The sequence below is a fragment of the Cornus florida genome, unplaced genomic scaffold (genome assembly GCF_030987335.1).
Source record: "Cornus florida cultivar Cherokee Brave unplaced genomic scaffold, ASM3098733v1 CherokeeBrave_3.0.0_Hap2_Chr03, whole genome shotgun sequence".
Classification (NCBI taxonomy): Eukaryota; Viridiplantae; Streptophyta; class Magnoliopsida; order Cornales; family Cornaceae; genus Cornus; species Cornus florida.
The window spans coordinates 6,303,228-6,321,889 of NW_026775573.1; the positions used below are offsets into that span (position 1 = coordinate 6,303,228).

Consider the following 18,662-nt stretch of genomic DNA (forward strand, 5'->3'; position numbering starts at 1 on the left):
GAAATTCTGAAAAAAATGGTAATGTAGAGAAATTCTTAAAAAAATGGTAGGATTTGAAGGCAATTAACTATTTTTAAGTTTCTCGTTTTACAACTTCCTTTGTAATTGTCACATCTTTTTATTCCAAAGTGGTATAAAAATTATTTTATTTCAAATTCCTTTTTATAAATTCGAATGTATTCCAAACGTCAAATACCTTTTATTTTAATTACAATTCAATTTCTTTTCGAATTCCAAATTTAAATTCCAAAGGTTCCAAAACAAAGCATGATCACAATTCACAAGAGGTGTGGTGAGATTTTTATTTTTATTTTTTTATTTTTTCAGCCTGACAGTTCTGATAATGTACTAGTACTTTGAGCCTTTGACCCATTATAAATAATTATTTTTTATTATTTAGAAAAATATTCCGTATTAAGGATTTCAAATATCTCGAGTGCCCAATAATAATTTAGGTATTATTCAGTGGCCAATGCCCAACTCGTGCCCTCCCCCTTCCTCCCCTTGGTTTGTCACTAATTTAAAAGTGCCCAATAATATATAATGAATGTCACTAAAATTAAAAATAAAAAATAAAAAATCATTAGTTTTTTTTCTGACCTTTATGGAACTTTTTATTTTTTACTAAATTTATTTTTAGTTAAAAGAAATAACAGAACGTTGAAGATAATAGATATTGACTTTAACAAAAGATTCGGAATACTTTCTATAATGTGGGATTCTCTCGTGCCATCTTCTGTATACTTTCTAGGTTGCGCAGTCTATATAGAAATACATTATATATACGTGTGTGTATATATATATAGACACTCGTATGTACGGAATCTTAGTGTAGACTTATATCAACCGCCATTCAAACATCGAATTGAATCGTCCGAACATCAGTAAATCCTTGAACCCCGCCGCCTTTGATCTTCGTTCAAGGGCTCGTTGCTATCTCCTTATTCAAACATGCCAGGTATATTTCTCTCTCACACACACACAAACACACATCGATGTTTCAACGATTAAATCAGATTTTAGTGATGTTTTTCATTAATTGTCCTAATTATGTTTTTGGGTTTATCAAAATAAACCGAATGAACAAATATTTTGGTTTGCTTTAGATCAAAATGATAAAGAAACTGGGTTAAACCCCTTGTATAATATGAGACTTGTATACATGCATATATATATTGTTCAATCTGTATTATTTAAAAGCAATTAGATTGGACAGAAAAGTTTGGACTATCAAGTATTGCTTCCTTTGAAAACTATCTTATACAGTCCGATTGAAGAGTACTTAGAAGCCATGAAAAAGGAGTCTTTGAAGTTGGGGTTTATGAATTCTTATCAGTATTGTTATTGCTATATAGAGATCATAACCATGTTTTGACTTTTGGGAGGTTGAATTGCTATTTGGAATTGTTGTTGGTTCCGTCATATTTTGAAGTAGAGCTAAGTTAATACAATGTTTGATTACGGAGAAGTTGGGAGAAAGTGAAAGAAAAATTGGATTCTTGAACAATTTTTAGAGTCAAAAGAAAACAGTTATCTCATCCCACTTGTAATGCATGCTCTAATGCAACATACAAAATTATATGTTATTTCCAATATGAGACTTGCATACAAGCATATATAGTATTGTTTTGGAATTATCTTATACAGTCCAATTGAGACGACACGAAAAAGGGAGTCCTTGAAGTTGGGGTTTATGAATTTCTAATATAGAGATCATAACCATGTTTTGGTTTTTGGGAGGTTGAATTAGTATTTGAAATTGTTGTGGTGTCAGTTATATTTTGAAGTTGAGGTAAGTTAACACAATGTTTGATTGCGAAGAAAATGGGAAAAGTGAAAGACAATTTGGAATCTTGCACATTTTTAGAATCTGAAAAAACCAGTTATCTCATCCCATTTGTAATGCATGTTCTGATGTAGCATACATCCTTAAATTCAGAGTCTTGTACTTTAGAATCCTATTTCATGGCCCTGTTGGAAGAACATATTCATTCTGTGTTGCTTGTCATCCTTACATTTTTTCCATGATTGCTCTTGGCTAAGCACTTTTTATTCTTTCCTTAGCTTTACATGTGTATTTTGGGGGAGTCATATGGAATGTTGCTAACATATGGGTTTGCAATTGCAAAAGATGCAATATATGCATAGAAAGGTGTGTCTAGAATCCTATATCGTGGCCCTGTTGGAAGAACATATTCATTCTGTGTTGCTTGCCATCCTTTACATTTTTTCCATGATTGTTTTTATTTTTTATTTCTCAAGTACGGTAGATGAGAGAAAGCTGTGTTGTTTATTGTTTAGAAAACTTTGCTCTTGGCTAAGCTTTTATTATTCTTTCCTTAGCTTTATGTGTATTTTGGGGGAGTCATATGGAATGATGCTAACATATGGGTTTGCAATTGTAAAAGATGCAATATATGCATAGAAGGGTGTGTCTAGAACTTCTATGACAGACAACAGTAGTAGGTTCATACCAATATTAGCCCAGATGGTATGATATTTCCTTCCCAAAGGAGAGGTTGAGTGTTCAATCCCTGTTAGGGGCAATATTGTGGGTGTGTGCTCGTCTGCTTGAACTTTCAGGAAAAAAAAAAAGGTAGTGGTTTCATCCTGATAACATTCTTTAAAGGATAAGGAATTGATCTGAGACTTATCAAATGAAGAAAAACAAGGAATTCAATTCAAACCTTGCTTATAGTTAGCAGAAGATCTATTGTGTTAAGAACTTTTTCTCCTATTTGGTATTTGGGATTATATTTCTGTGCTGAGTTCCATATTGCTGCACATTTTCTGTCTCGGGCTTGGATTATCCTATAAAGCAATTCCACTTGAGATTAAATACACCACTTATGATTTCTTTATATTTAACAGTTTATAACAATCCAAAAAACTAAGTTGTTGATATAACAGTTTATAGTTAACTAGGTTGTTGTATATAGTTATATGTATTGATGTTACAATATTTGCTTAATTTGTTGATTTTTCAGTTATATTATTCACTATTAAGTATTTTTGTGTCGTGATAACATCGATGCTCATAGATTACAAATATATGCTAAATATGTTTGCATTTGTGCTATGTCGACTTACAGATAATGAAGAACCAATGATAAAGGATGGAACTTCAACTTTATTCATCAAGCTTAAGAGATGGCAATGGTGGCTTTTGGTGGCTCTTAACATATTTTTCCTTCTTGCTGGTCAATGTGCTGCTGTTCTTCTAGGGAGATTTTATTATGCTCAAGGTGGAAATAGTAAATGGATGGCTACACTTGTCCAAACCGCTGCTTTTCCAATTCTTCTCATCCCATTTTTTCTTCTCCCATCCTCCAAGAAGCCTTCATCTGCTTCTCCTCCACCTTCTATCGCCATTATATACTCGATCTATTTCGTTCTTGGAATACTCATTGCAGGTGATAACATGTTGTATTCCATTGGATTATTGTACCTCTCTGCTTCTACTTATTCCCTCATTTGTGCAACCCAATTGGCCTTCAATGCGGTTTTTTCATTCTTCATCAATTCTCAAAAATTTACTGCTTTAATTCTAAATTCCGTGGTTATCCTTTCCTTATCTGCTTCTCTCCTTGCTGTTAACGACGATTCTAGTGGACCCTCTGGAGTCTCTAAGTCGAAGTATGTCATTGGATTTCTAAGTACTCTTGGAGCTTCTGCTCTTTATTCTCTTTTGCTTTCCCTCATGCAGCTTTCATTCCAGAAGGTTTTAAAGAAGGAAACATTTTCCGTGGTTTTGGAAATGCAAATCTATACATCATTTGTTGCCACTTGTGCTTCTACTGTGGGGCTTTTTGCAAGTGGGGAATGGAACACGTTACACTCGGAAATGGATGCTTTTGGTAAGGGCAGAGTTTCTTATGTGCTGACTTTGGCGTTTACGGCTGTGGCTTGGCAGGTTTGCTCCGTTGGGGTCGTAGGCCTGATTTTCGTGGTCTCGTCTCTATTCTCTAATGTTATTAGTACCTTCTCCCTGGCTCTTACTCCTATTGCCGCCGTGATAGTCTTCCATGACAAGATGAATGGGGTAAAGATAATCTGTATGCTTCTGGCTGTTTGGGGTTTCGCCACTTACATCTATCAGAATTATCTCGATGATTTGAAGGTAAAAAAAGCACAAACTGATCTAAATGGGACGCGAAATGATTCATCTTGTTGACCATTTTTGTGCTATTGGGTTCAATTGGCTTGAACTATTTTTATTATTTATTCCTTTTTCTTTTTCTTCTTCTTCTTCTTCTTTTTCTTCTTCTTCGTTTTTCCAATTGAAATGGATCACATTAGTACACCATACAGATTTATGGTCTTTAGTTGTCTGTATTTGAATTTCCAATCAAAATTGTTTTAGTAGTTCTTTGATCACTCCTTGTTTATATGGCTGTGAGAAGATTGACATTAGTTTCATAAAGCTTGTTTCTGTCTATTATGGCATGTTTGGTTCAATGCTTTAATATAGTACTTACCTTATGTTTTACATAGCATTTGAAATTGGTCCATTCTTTCTTTCATGGCTTATTATGAGAAATTCTTACTCCAGCATTGGACTTGATTGTATAGAAATCATGATTACGAAAATCTGCAAGGGTTCATTTATGGTATACTAAGGGAGGAGGAAGACCGAAATTAATGTGTAGAGTTAGTAAGAAAGAAAATAACTGTGCGTGGATTTGACCGAGAATATGGTCTTAAATAGGGCGGAATGGAAATGTATGATTCATGAAACGGATTCTGGTTTGATTGTTGCAATTCTGTTGCATGTTGATGGAGGTAGAGGATTTTGGTAGTAAACTTTTATGGATCAAACATGATTAGAATAGATAGAATTTGCATGTGAAGGTCGGTTGTTTGATTTGATATGGGACATTCAGTCTATTTATCTTTTGACTTCAGGAACCTTGCTCTACTTCCTCTACCTATATGAGTGTGAAAGAAAGGGCTGTCCCATGGGTTACCCTATCCCATCACAAAATATCCTTGCCTAGTGTTGTTCCCCTTAAGTACGATTGATGGCGATTACATTTTATTAATGGGAACCACTCATAATTTTTTTTTATTATTATTATTTTTTATTTTGCCGCGTTAATTTAAAATTTTGAGATGAATGGAATAATACACAATCGGATGAGAAAGGACTTGTTTGGTTCAGCTTTTTGTCAAATAATTTTTTGATAACTAAAAATTTTAATGGTATACAAAAAATTGTTTGTTAGTTTCTGATTATCATACCAAGCAAGTTCTAAATATTCTTTAAAAAATAAAAACCTAAAAAAAATTAAGTAGCACAAAGTGATTAAAATTAGGATTACACTTTGTTCAAAACGCCTTTATATGTTTAAGGGATGTCCACACATATAATCGGCGGTATGGAATGCAATAATCTCTTAATATTATAATGTTACAATGCCATAATGTATGTTTTATTTTTGATATAAATGTGTTAAATATATATTTTTTTAAAGTTGTATTAATGTTGTATTTTGTGATATAGCGATGAGTGAGACGATCCTCTAAACAAACAAAAGGGAATCCGGGGAAATCGGGGTTCAAGTGTCTGACTAAATTTAGTATTAATTAAACAACTCACATGAACTGTAAAATTTGGGAATTTGAAAAAACAATAGATTCATTGATTCTTAGAAGAGATTGCTGAATCTCAAACCTAGGTTTGAAAATTGATTAGCTAATATATCTATATATATATATATATATATATATATATATATCTATCTGTGTGTGTGATGTACGACTGTTTATTCTTTTCCCTTTAAAATAAGAAACCGTTAGATAAGTCTCTATATATTTGTGTCGTGAATTGTTAGGCTGATAAAATACAACAAAAAAATTATATTTTTTAGTTTCTCAATTATATATGTATATATATATATATACACACACAAATATCTGTATAGGCATTATATAGTCATGATATAGGTCCGCCCAATTAGATGTAAAAGAACTACCCACCAAACAGGATGCTACTTAGATATCTGGTTGATATTATTTTATTTATTATTATTAAAGCACTTGACTTTTTAGAAATAAAAGTTATGATCATACTATTTAAATCAAATGGGATGTGATGTTAAAATCATTGTGATTAATGTTAAATAATTATTTGAAAACATTTATTTTTGGAGTCATATTAATAAGAAGAAAGAATAGGCTAGTGCATGAGACTTTTATTTACAAAATAGTGAATCAAATATATGTAGTGTTACTTTCTACAAAGTCTTGTGAGTCATAATAATATTTACGCCTAAAAACATATAATATGGTCTTTTATTAAGGTAAAAAACGAACATATATATCAACCGTCGATTAATAAATTAATAAAAATTTGAGAATTTTTATTTTTAATTCTGTCAAATTACTTTCACAATATTATTGAAAAGAGTTAAATCCTCTATTTTTTATGTTCAAAATGAAAGAGTGAAAGATCGACATTTGCTCTATTGAAATAGTGAAAAAGAATGGACCACAAAATTAATTAGTCTGCTAGTGCAATACATTTCGTTATGCGGTCGTTAAAGTTATGCATATTTGTTATTATTATTATTTTTTAATAATATGCACATATATATATATATGTATCGCACATACACATTCAAGAATAAATATAACCTCACCAAGAATTGGTGTGCAGTAAAATTTTATAATAAAGAGCACATGCGAAAACTTCGGTGGTTGTTTGAAGTAATTCCCAAAATTACTCTTTCTTGATGTGCTATTTAATTCATTACCTAATATTTGGTTATAATTATGTTGACACCATAATCCCTTATTTAGATTAAAACGTTTAAAACACGAGCCATGGTGCGCAATTACATCATCCCGTTGCTCATGCTAAAATGGTGTAAGAATATATATAAAATTATACAATCAGAGTTACGATGATTTAATGTGATTTATTCTTATGATTATAAATAAATATTGATACAAAAAATTGAATTACTTAAAAAACTTATTGTGGCAATTCTAAAAGAAAACGAGTGGATTAGTATAACAAGTGGGAGTTTGTCCTACATCTAATCTGAATGTAAAGTGACTGGGTATATATGGCTCCTAATAGTTTAGACTTTTGGATCAAATTGCGAAACGATCATCCATTACAATTGGTACTAGAATCAGATTCACTCCTTAATCCGGTATCACGCTAAGAGCCCAAACCAAAAGAATTCTAGGTAGGCAGGGTGCCGTGTTTAGCCCCCACACCCACCAGTTACAACTAAATTATGTCTTTTAAAACAAGGTCCTTCCTCAACTCCATCTTTGAAGCTAACCCATATCAAGAATCTTTTAAGACTAAATAAATTATATCTGGATTATTTGACTTGTAAAGAAAATAAAAAAATAAAAATAATTAAGTGGTTCTTGGATAAATATGGTTTATTATAAAGTTTTGTATTATATCAAGTATGTGTCTTTCACACAGCTAAGTTTCTTCATATTTTTAGTTGGCCCCAAAGAATCACTTATTGTCCAGTTACAAAAGATGTAACATCACTGTCTTCAAAACTTTTGAACCCCAATAATTTACCAAAACCAAACCCCCCTGAATTGAGCTGTATATCTCAAGATAATTTGCTCCAAATCAAGTTGCTGCAAAATTGATTCTAGATTTGACCTAATTGATTGAAAAATAGAACTTGCTTAAGAGATTTTGCTCCAAATCAACCCAACAAAAAATTTATGTGTCGTTGAATTAATTTCTATCATTTTCGTGCACTGTAAAGTCTGCTTGTCACCACATACCACAAATGCACTATAATTTTTTTACACAATTACTTAAAAAGTGGTGGCGAAATCGTAAAAGATTCTCTTCTGTAGTATATTGTATGCGCCCAACGCCATTAAATCGTATTTCTAACACATTATTTCAAACAATATAGTGCATTGTAGTGTAAAAGTGTGCCGTATGAATTCTCTGTTATAACATATTCTTTCTGTAATGTATTGTATGCACTCAACACAATTAAATCATGTTTCAGCACATTTATGCAATTAAATTGTGTTTTTGATACATTATTTCAAGTGCATTGCAGTGTAAAAGAGTAGTGTTTGATTCTTCCTCTGTAACGAGTTCTTTTCTGTAGTGTGTTTGTATGCACTCAACACTATTAAGTCGTGTTTCAGCACATTTATATAATTAAATTGTGTTTAGAACACATTATTTCAAACAATATAGTGCATTGCAGTGTAAAAGAGTGGCGTCTGAATTATCTATTGTAATGGGTTCTCTTATGTAGTTTGTTGTATATGCATTTAACGCAATTAAATCTTGTTTCAGTACATTTATACAATTAAATTATGTTTATAACACATTACTTTGTATTTCAAAAAATACAGTGCATTGCAGTTTAAAAGAGTGGCATCTGAATCTTCTGTTGTAACGGTTTCTTCTTTGTAGCGTGTTGTATGTATTCAATGAAATTAAATTGTGTTTCAACGCATTATTCCAAAAGCGATTACTCGTGTTTTGACAAAATACGGTGCATTGCAGTGCATAGGATTCTGACTAAAAAGATTGATGGTAGACCATGGAACTAAAAATTGATCATACGGCTACTGTACTAGTCCTTCATTCTAGAATGCGGCAGCAATCAATTGCAGAGGGCCTAGAGTAGTACTAAATGGTTTGACTTTTTCTGATGGTCTATAAAAGATCTGGGCCCGTTGATTCCTACCATGGCCCACCAAAACTCAAGATCACAACGGTTGTACCAATTGCTTTGATCGTACAGACTACAGACCAGCCTGTTACCAATTGTTGAGTCAGATAGAAATTTAATGGTACCATGACACTGCATTGCTACTCATCAGACTCTCACTTACCCTCCATTAATAACATCAGGTGCATCAGGGTCCAGGCTATTGACTGTGAGACATGTATCATACGACATATCATAAAATCTGTGGGACCCACCTTCAACTCTCCCAAAAAATTAAAAAAAAATTTATTTCCACATTGTGCTTTTTCAATTCCCCAACTGCCCTCTTTTGATGCCTCTCTTAACTGCCCAAACCAAATGCAAATGAATTTCATTTAAGTGGTTTAAAATCAACATTGACTTCAAAAAAGCTTGATTATGTTCATTTTTAGAAAATAAAATAAACTTCTCGAATCAACTAGCATTTTCAAATTTTCTTTGTTTAGAAATTAGAATTGATGAATTTGTGTGGTTTATTTGTGTAATTTTTGTCCCTTTCTTTGGTCTAATAATTGTTTGATTCTCTCCTCCGTAGTTGCTTTGTTTGTAGGGCATCTTCCCTTTTCCATCTATGCTTTCCTTGGTTTTCGAATGTTTTGTCAATAAAATCCAACTTTTATATATACATACATACATATATATATATATATATCATTTTCAATTTCATTAAAATAGAAAAATCATCTGAACTCGTTTATAGATATTATGAAGAATATTAATTGACTAATCTCAAGAAGTTGGATCAAGTGAATAAAAACTTGTCCTTAATACCTCATGAAACATCAAATCTAAAGTTAGAATCCTCTGGCTACAAACAATTTCTTTAAAGGTGTTAAAAAAAAAAAAACAAGAAGAAGATATTATTTAATTATTTTAATTTCATTCCTATATATATATATTTTTGCAAGTTAGTGAGTTGAATCCTCTCAGTACAAACAATTTCTTGAAAGGTGTGTGAGTAGCGGGTTGAATCCTCTCATTACAAACAATTTCTTGAAAGGCGTGCGAGCAAAAAAAAAGAAGATATTATTTAATTATTTTAATTTCATTCAATTTATATATATATATTTGCAAGTTAGCGGGTCAATATTGCAAAAAAAAAAAAAACACTTCTTTATAGTTGAATTCAAGCATGACTAAACAAGTCAAACGAATTAAATTCGAACTTGAGGAGAAGTGTGCAAACCCAACTCGAAAACTCATACATGAGCTACGCGTTTGAGGCAAATTTGAAAATGACGATTGTAGTGGACCCTCTGGAGTCTGTAAGTCGAAGTATGTCATTGGATTTCTAAGCACTCTTGGAGCTTCTGCTCTTTATTCTCTTTTGCTTTCCCTCATGCAGCTTTCATTCCAGAAGGTTTTAAAGAAGGAAACATTTTCCGTGGTTTTGGAAACGCAAATCTATACATCATTTGTTGCCACTTGGTGCTTCTACTGTGGGGCTTTTCGCAAGTAGGGAATGGAACACTTAACCTGATATTCTTCTTCTTCTTCTTCTTCTTCTTCTTCTTCTTCTTCTTCTTCTTCGTTTTTCCAATTGAAATGGATCACATAGTACACCGTACAGATTTATGGTCTTTAGTTATCTGTACTTGAATTTCCAATCAAAATTGTTTTAGTAGTTCTTTGATCACTCCTTGTTTGTATGGCTGTGAGAAGATTGACATTAGTTTCATAAAACTTGTTTCTGTCTATAATGGCATGTTTGGTTCAATGCTTTAATATACTACTTACCATATGTTTTACATAGCATTTGAAATTGGTCCATTCTTTCTTTCATGGGTTATGATGAGAAATTCTTAATCCAGCATTGGACTTGATCATATAGAAATCATGATTACTAAAATCTGCAAGGGTTCATTGATGGTGTACCAAAGGAAGAGGAAGAACGAAATTAATGTGTAGAATTAGTAAAAAAGAATATGACTGCGTGTGGACTTAACGGAAGGTATGATCTAAAATAGGGCAGAATGGAAATGGTTGCAATTCTGTTGCATGTTGATGGAGGTTAGGATTTTGCTAGTAAACTTTTGTGGGTTAAACAAAATGATTAGAATAGATATAATTTGCATGTGAAGGTTGATTGATTTGATATGGGACATTCAGTCTATTTATCTTTGACTTCAGGAACCTTGCTCTACTTTTTTTTTGGTTTAATGGAACCTTGCTCTACTTCCTGTCCCTGTATGAGTGTGAAAGAAAGGACTGTCTCATGGGTACCCTATCCCATCACCAAATATCCTTACCTAGTGTTGTTCCCCTTAAATACGATTGATAGTGATTCCATTTTATTAATGGGAACAACTCATAATTTTTTATTATTATTATTATTTTTTACTTTGCCTCGTTAATTTAAAGTTTTGAGATGAGTGAACTAATTCGTAATCCAACGAGTAAGGATTTGTTTGGTTCAGCTTTTCGTAGAATTATTTTTTGATAACTAAAAATTAAAAATATATATATATACAAAAAATCGTTTGGTTGACAATTTTTGAAAATTATTTATGAAAACTCAATTTTAAAAAACAGGTCGGGAATAGTTTCAATTCTTAAGAACTAATTTCTGAGTATCATGTCTAGCAAGTCCTAAATATTTTTAAAAAAATTAAAAACCCTCAAAAAATTAAGTAGCACAAAGTGACTAATATTAAGATTACGCCCCCATCTCAACTCGGTGTTCACAGTTTTGTTCAACATATAATGGGCGATATGGGATGTTATAATCTCTTACAATTATAATGTTACAGTACGATAAAATATGTTATATCTTTGATATAAATGTGTTAAATACAAAATATTTTTAAAAATTGTTGTATTAATGTTGTATTTTGTGATATAGGGATGAGTGAGATGATCCTCTAAACAAAAGGGAATCCGGGGAAATCGGGGATCAAGTGACTGACTAAATTCAGTATTAATTAAACCTTTGCATTAGCATCATTACCACACTAAACACGGGACATTCTTTTTTTTTATTATTTAAAACAACATTGGAATTTCATTTACATATCAAAATAACAAGTGGGGAATAATTGAAAACTCACATGAACCGTAAAATTTGGGAATTTGAAAACACACACCGGCAATTATAGATTCATTGATTCTTAGAAGAGATTGCTGAATGTCAAACCTGGGTTTGAAAATTGATTAGCTAAAATATATATATATATATATATATATATATATGATGTACACCTGTTTATTCCTTTCCCTTTAAAATAAGAAACCGTTAGATAAGTCTCTATACATTTGTGTCGTGAATTGTTAGGCTGATAAAATGCAACAAAAAAAATTATATTTTTTAGTTTCTCAATTATATATGTGTATGTATATATATATATACACACACACAAATATCTGTATAGGCATTATTTAGTCATGATATAGGTCCGCCTAATTAGATGTAAAAGAACTACCCACCAACTAGGATGCTACTTAGATATCCGGTTGATATTATTATTAAAGGACTAGACTTTTTAGAAATAAAAATTATGAATCATACTATTTAAATCAAATGGGATGTGATGTTAAAATCATTGTGATTAATGTTAAATAATTACGGAGTGTTTGAAAACATTTATTTTTGGAGTCATAATAATAACCAGAAATAATAGGCTAGTGTGCGGGACTTCGGGACTTCCGCCGTTACGGAATGGGAGACCAAATGTATGTACTCTTATTTTATTTGGAGTTTTGTGAATTCTAAAAACGAATTAATGATTTTTTATTAAGTTGAAAAACGAACATAGATATAAACCGTCTATTAATAAATTAATAAAACTTTGAAATTTTTTATTTTTTATTTTTACTTCTGTCAAATAACTTTCTCACCTCTACTTTTTTCTTTTTTCTTTTTGAAAATGAAATAGATGCTATTATACAGTATGTTGTGGAAGATCGACATTTGCTTTATTGAAATAATGAAAAAGAGATCAAAATATTAACTAGTGCAATGCATTTTTTTTTATTTAACTCGGCAAAGTACAAACTTTCAGGACACCTCAACAACTCGACTAATTCTCAAAAATTCGAAAAGCGTCTTCTCACGCGGGTCAAAAAAGTCATTATAGGGATAGCAGAGACTAATCACAAAGAACACTGACGTTATGTAAAAGTAGAATATATTTGTTAATTTTTTTTTTTTTTAATAATATGCACATATATATATATATATATATATATATATATATAATATATACACACATATATGCGCGCGCAGTGCACACACACGATCAAGAGTAAATATTACCTCACCAAGACTTGGTAATGCAGTAAAAGTTCATAATAAAAAGCACATGCGAAAACTTGGTGGTTGGTTGAAGTAATAACCAAAATTACTCTTTCTTGATGTGCTATTTAATTCATTACCTAATATTGGTTATAATTATGTTGACATCATAATCTCTTATTTAAATTAAAATATATAAAACACGAGCCATGGTGCGCAATTACATCATCGCGTTGCTCGTACTAAAATGGTGTACAGAATATATATATAATTATACAATCCAGAGTAATGATGATTTAGTGTGATTGATTCTTATGATTATAAATAAATACTATACAAAAATTTGAATTACTTAAAAAAATTAATTGTGACAATTATAAAGGAATACGAGTGGACTAGTGTAATAAGGGAGAATTTGTCTCACATTGAATCTGAATAGAAAAGCGATTGGATATATATAGACTGGTCTCCACCTAATAGTTGGACTTTTGAATCAAATCACAAATCAATTACCATTACAATTGTTATCTGAATCAAATTCAGTTATTGATCCGGTGTCATGCCAGAAGAAGAATTTCGGGTAGCTAAGGTTAAAACAAAGTCCTTCCTCAACTCCATCTTTGAAGCCAACCCACATCAAGAATCTTTTAAGTCTAAATAAATTATATTTGGATTATTTGACTTGTAAAAAAAATAAAATATAAAAATAATTAAGTGGTTCTTGAATAAATGTGGTTTATTATAAAGTTTTGTATTATATCAAGTATGTGTCCTTCACACAGCTAAGTTTCTTCATATTTTTAGTTGGCCCCAAAGAATCACTTATTGTCCAGTTACAAAAGAAGTAACATCACTGTCTTCAAAACTTTTGAACCCCAATAATTTACCAAAACCGAACCACCCCCTGAATTGAGCTGTATTTCTCAAGAAAATTTGTTCCAAATCAAGTTGCTGCAAAATTGATTCTAGATTTTGACCTAATTGATTGAAAAATAGAACTTGCTCAACAGATTTTGCTCCTAATTGACCCAACAAAAAATTTATGTGTCGTTGAATTAATTTCAATCGTTTGCGTGCACAGTAAAGTTCATTTGTCATCACATACCACAAATGCATTATTTTTTAAAAAAACACGAATACGTTAAAAGTGGTGTCTAAATTGTAAAAGATTCTCTTTTGTAATATATTGTATGCGCTCAACGTCATTAAATCGTGTTTCTAACACATTATTTTTCAAACACTATGGTGCATTGCGGTGTAAAAGTGTGAAGTATGAATTCTCTGTTGTAACATATTCCCTTCTGTAGTGTGTTGTGTGCACTCAACACAATTAAATCGTGTTTCAACACATTTACGCAATTAAATCGTGTTTTTGATACATTATTTCAAGTGCATTGCCGTGTAAAAGATTGACATTTGATTCTTTTGTTGTAACGAGTTCTTTTATGTAGTGTGTTGTAAGCGCTCAACACAATTAAATCGTGTTTCAACATATTTATACAATTAAATTGTGTTTGGAACACATTATTTCAAATCAGTATAGTGCATTGTAGTGTAAAAGAGTGGCGTCTGAATCATCTGTTGTAACGGGTTCTCTTCTGTAGTGTGTTGTATATGCATTCAACCCAATTAAATCGTGTTTCAACATGTTTATACGATTAAATTGTGTTTATAACACATTATTACTCTGTATTTCAAAAAATACGGTACATTGCAAATTAGAAGAGCGGCGTTTGAATCTTCTCTTGTAAAGACTTCTCCTTTGCAGTGTGTTGTATGGTCTCGACAAAATTAAATTATATTTCAACACATTATTTCAAATGCGATAATTTCAACGAAATTAATCGTGTTTTGACATCGTACGGTGCATCGCAGTGCATAGGATTCTGACTAAAAAGATTGATGGTAGACCATGGAACTAAAAATTGATCATACGGCTACTGTACTAGTCCTTCATTCTAGAATGAGGCAGCAATCAATTGCAGAGGGCCTAAAGTAGTACTAAATGGTTTGACTTTTTCTGATGGTCTATAAAAGACCTGGGCCCGTTGATTCCTACCATGGCCCACCAAAACTCAAGATCGCAACGGTTGTACCAATTGCTTTGATCGTACAACCCCAACCTATTAGCAATTGTTGAGTCAGGGAGAAATTTAATGTTAGCATGATACTGCATTGCTACTCACTTACCCTCCATTAATAATATCAGGTGCATCAGGGTACAGGTTATTCACTGTGAGACATGTATCGTACGACCTATCATAAATCTGTGGGACCCACCTTCAACTCTCCCCAAAATATATATATATATATATTTCCACATTGTGCCTTTTCAATTCCCCAACTGCCCTCTTTTGATGCCTCTCTTAACTGCCCAAACCAATTGCAAATGAATTTCATTTAAGTTTGTTTAAAATCAACATTGACTTCACAAAAGCTTTGATTGTGTTCATTTTTAGAAAATAAAATAAACTACTCGAATCAAATAGCATTTTCAAATTTTCTTTGTTTAGAAATTAGAATTGATGAATTTGCGTGGTTTATTTGTGTAATTTTTGTCCCTTTCTTTGGTTCAATAATTGTTTGATTCTCTCCTCCGTAGTTGCTTTGTTTGTAGGGCATCTTCCCTTTTCCATCTATGCTTTCCTTGGTTTTCGAATGTTTTGTCAATAAAATCCAACTTATATATATATATATATATATATATATATATATATATATATATATATATATCATTTTCAAATTCATTAAAAAAGAAAATTCATCCAAACTCGTTTATAGATATTATGAAGAATATTAATTGATTAATTTCAAGAAGTTGGATCAAGTAAATAAGAACTTAACCTGCCTCATTAAGCATCAAATCTAAAGTTGGAATCCTCCCGGGTACAAACAATTTCTTGAAAGGTACGTGAATATCAACTATATATATATATATATTTTTTTTTTCATTATTGACCCCTTAACTTGCAAATATATATATATATATATATATATATATATTTGCAAGTTAAGGGGTCAATAATGAAAAAAAAAAAAAAAAAACCTTTATAATTGAATTCAAACTTGACTAAACAAGTCAAACGAATTAAATTCGAACTTGAGGAGAAGTATGCAAACCCAGCTTCAAAACTCATACATGAGCTACGCGTTTGACGTGAATTTAAACAATAGTTTGACTGATTCAGCCAAATGCTCAACTCGAATTGGTTTAATAATAAGACCGACTCATGTGATCTCTAAATTGCCACAAAATATCCACCACCTGTCTTTTTATTATTATTTTTATTTTTCCTTCCTACCTCGTCAAAATTATTCAAAATATTAGAGTTACTACATTAATATCTCAAGTTTGAATTTAAGTGATCTTTGTAATTTAGATATTTGGAGTTGCACTTAGGAGTTCAAAATATGACTTATGGTTAGAAGGGTTCATTGTAACTAAAACCGATTCACTACAATTAAGATTCATTTATTTCCGATTTTTTTAACCCACTTAAATAAATTTTTAGCACATTTGATCTAATTTGTTTTGAAATCTTATCATGAAAAAACCCGCGGAACACAATAAGGCTTATTCTTGAATTTTTTGTCTTGAAATCTATGATAAATGTGTCGAATCTTAAAACACGTTTAATTTTTTTTTTTTTTTTTTTAACATCATTATTTTTAATTTAGAGGCAGTAAATTATATATAAACACAATTAAAAATGTAAGTGCATTAAAAAAAACGCTTAAGCAAATGTTCTAAGGATGGTCCTCGCTCAATGAGAGTATCTCTATTGTAATCGAAGTGTTAGAAATATGATTACAATAAAAATAAATAAAAACAAAAATATGTGTTTATTTCTCGTATTAAATAGGAGTGTTTACAGAGAATTAAAGAGACTAATATAGTAAAAATCCAAAATTACAAGGGTAAAAACCGTACTTTGACATCATCGTCATTCGTCAACCATCGTCGTCCCCATCAATTATGATTTAATCTCCCGAAATCCACAAGCTTCCTAGATCTGTTCGCACGGTTCGACGCCGCCGTCGACAGGTGGGGCTTCATCGGAACCCTAATCTCCCCTGAACACCCCATATCCGGCGTCATTACCTTCTGACTATTCCACTGCCGGTGAGGGCTGGCACGCACTAACGGACTCAAACAAAATGCCATTCCCGACACGGTCCGACTGTGAGTCTGCCGTCCTCCTCCTCCTCCGCCTCGGCGTGCAGCCGCCGCCCCCGCCCTCCTCGGTGTCTGCCTCCATCCCTGAGACGACTCCGAAGAGTACCCGCTCGATCCTCCGTAGCATTCCTCGTCTTCCACGTCCTCCACATACCCCACCGGCGACATTCCCCGATCTCGATTCCGGCAACTCCTCCGACCTCCGGAGACCGTCGATTCGTTGACAAACGTCTGCGATTGCTTCTTCCGGCGGCCTGGGAGAATACTCGAAAACCACGACGGCGAAGACGACGAGGACAGCGTCGCCGCGCACGCGTCCCGAGAATCCGAATCCGTCACCTCCGATTTGGATCTGAACAGATTCGCGAAGAGAGAGAATTTGCTCTGCTTCTTGTGGTACGAGCTCGCGGTGACGATTGAACCATTGGGCCCCACTTGCGGAGTACTGTAGAACCGCTGATCCGTGACGCTGTTGTTGTGGAGGTGGTGGTTCCAGGCAGTGTAGTCAGATTTCCGGCGACTAACATAAGGCGAGACGGAGCGAGGGAAGATAAGCGGCGGCGGAAGCGCGTCAGATTTCCGGCGATCTTCTTGGGCCTGCCAGGCCTGGGCCTGGGCTTGGACTTGAGCTTGAACTTGGTCCTGGGCAGCTATAAGAGCGACGAGGCGTTCCCGCAGACAAGTAGCACAGACGCCGACGCTGCTACTCAGGTCCAGCAGGTGTTTCTTACACCTCATTTACTTATATGTATAAAACTATATATACATATACATATATATATATATATATATCTATAGGTTTGTGTCTAAATTTTTAGTGGGTAAGTTCGATTCTTCTTCTTCTCTCCTGTTATATGCTGAAATTTGAAGATCTGATAGAGGAAATTTGAGAGAGAGAAGGAGAGAGTTTGAGGTGGGATTTTTATGCGAGTGAGAGAGTATTTGTGAGCGTTGGGACTATTTGAGATTTTGGTATCTGCATTAATTAAATATATATATATATATATATATAGATATAGAGATATAGAGAGAGAGAGTGAGGCTAAAATTGGGACACGCAGACTTTGGAGTATTTACTTTTATCATTGTTTACTGGGTGGGTTTCCTTGTGAATGGTCTAATATTGATGTTTGACAAAACTTTTATAAATGGTTCTTCTCCTACCTATGCTTTGTTATATATATATATATATATATATATATATATATATATATTTTGGGTTAAAAGTGGTAAGCTACTATCTATCTATGCTTTGTTGCTTCTGTTTTTCCTCTATTTTAGGTGCTCTGCAGTTAATGAGTGAAATCCTCCTTCTAGAAGTAGTGCAGTGATGATACTTTTTTATTTTCTTTCGAGAAAGTGCTTATACTTTTCCATGATAACCATTTTTTTTGGAATTTACTTTTCCATGATAACATGTCAAAAATAAGATCAATTTGTACAGGAAAATTTATTACATGGTGTTCACACCATTGGTTCGGGACCAATCTTCAGTTGACAAATAAGCAAGAAGTGGAAAAGTTTGGGCACT

The 18,662-nt window shown here is 32.6% G+C and overlaps 2 protein-coding genes across 2 annotated transcripts; one reads left to right on the top strand and one right to left on the bottom strand.

The window, feature by feature from the left end:
• Positions 1-730: 730 nt before the first annotated feature.
• Positions 731-4,438, top strand: LOC132299212 (probable purine permease 11). The gene is made up of 2 exons (XM_059795705.1): positions 731-958; positions 3,093-4,438. The coding sequence occupies exons 1-2, from the start codon at positions 952-954 to the stop codon at positions 4,172-4,174; spliced, it is 1,089 nt and encodes a 362-aa protein (XP_059651688.1). The 5' UTR covers positions 731-951; the 3' UTR covers positions 4,175-4,438.
• Positions 4,439-16,774: 12,336 nt separating this feature from the next.
• LOC132299214 (uncharacterized) lies at positions 16,775-18,123 on the bottom strand. Its single transcript, XM_059795706.1, has one exon. It carries the CDS (start codon positions 17,867-17,869, stop codon positions 16,925-16,927), a length of 945 nt encoding a protein of 314 aa, XP_059651689.1. The 5' UTR covers positions 17,870-18,123; the 3' UTR covers positions 16,775-16,924.
• Between the last annotated feature and the right edge of the window lie 539 nt (positions 18,124-18,662).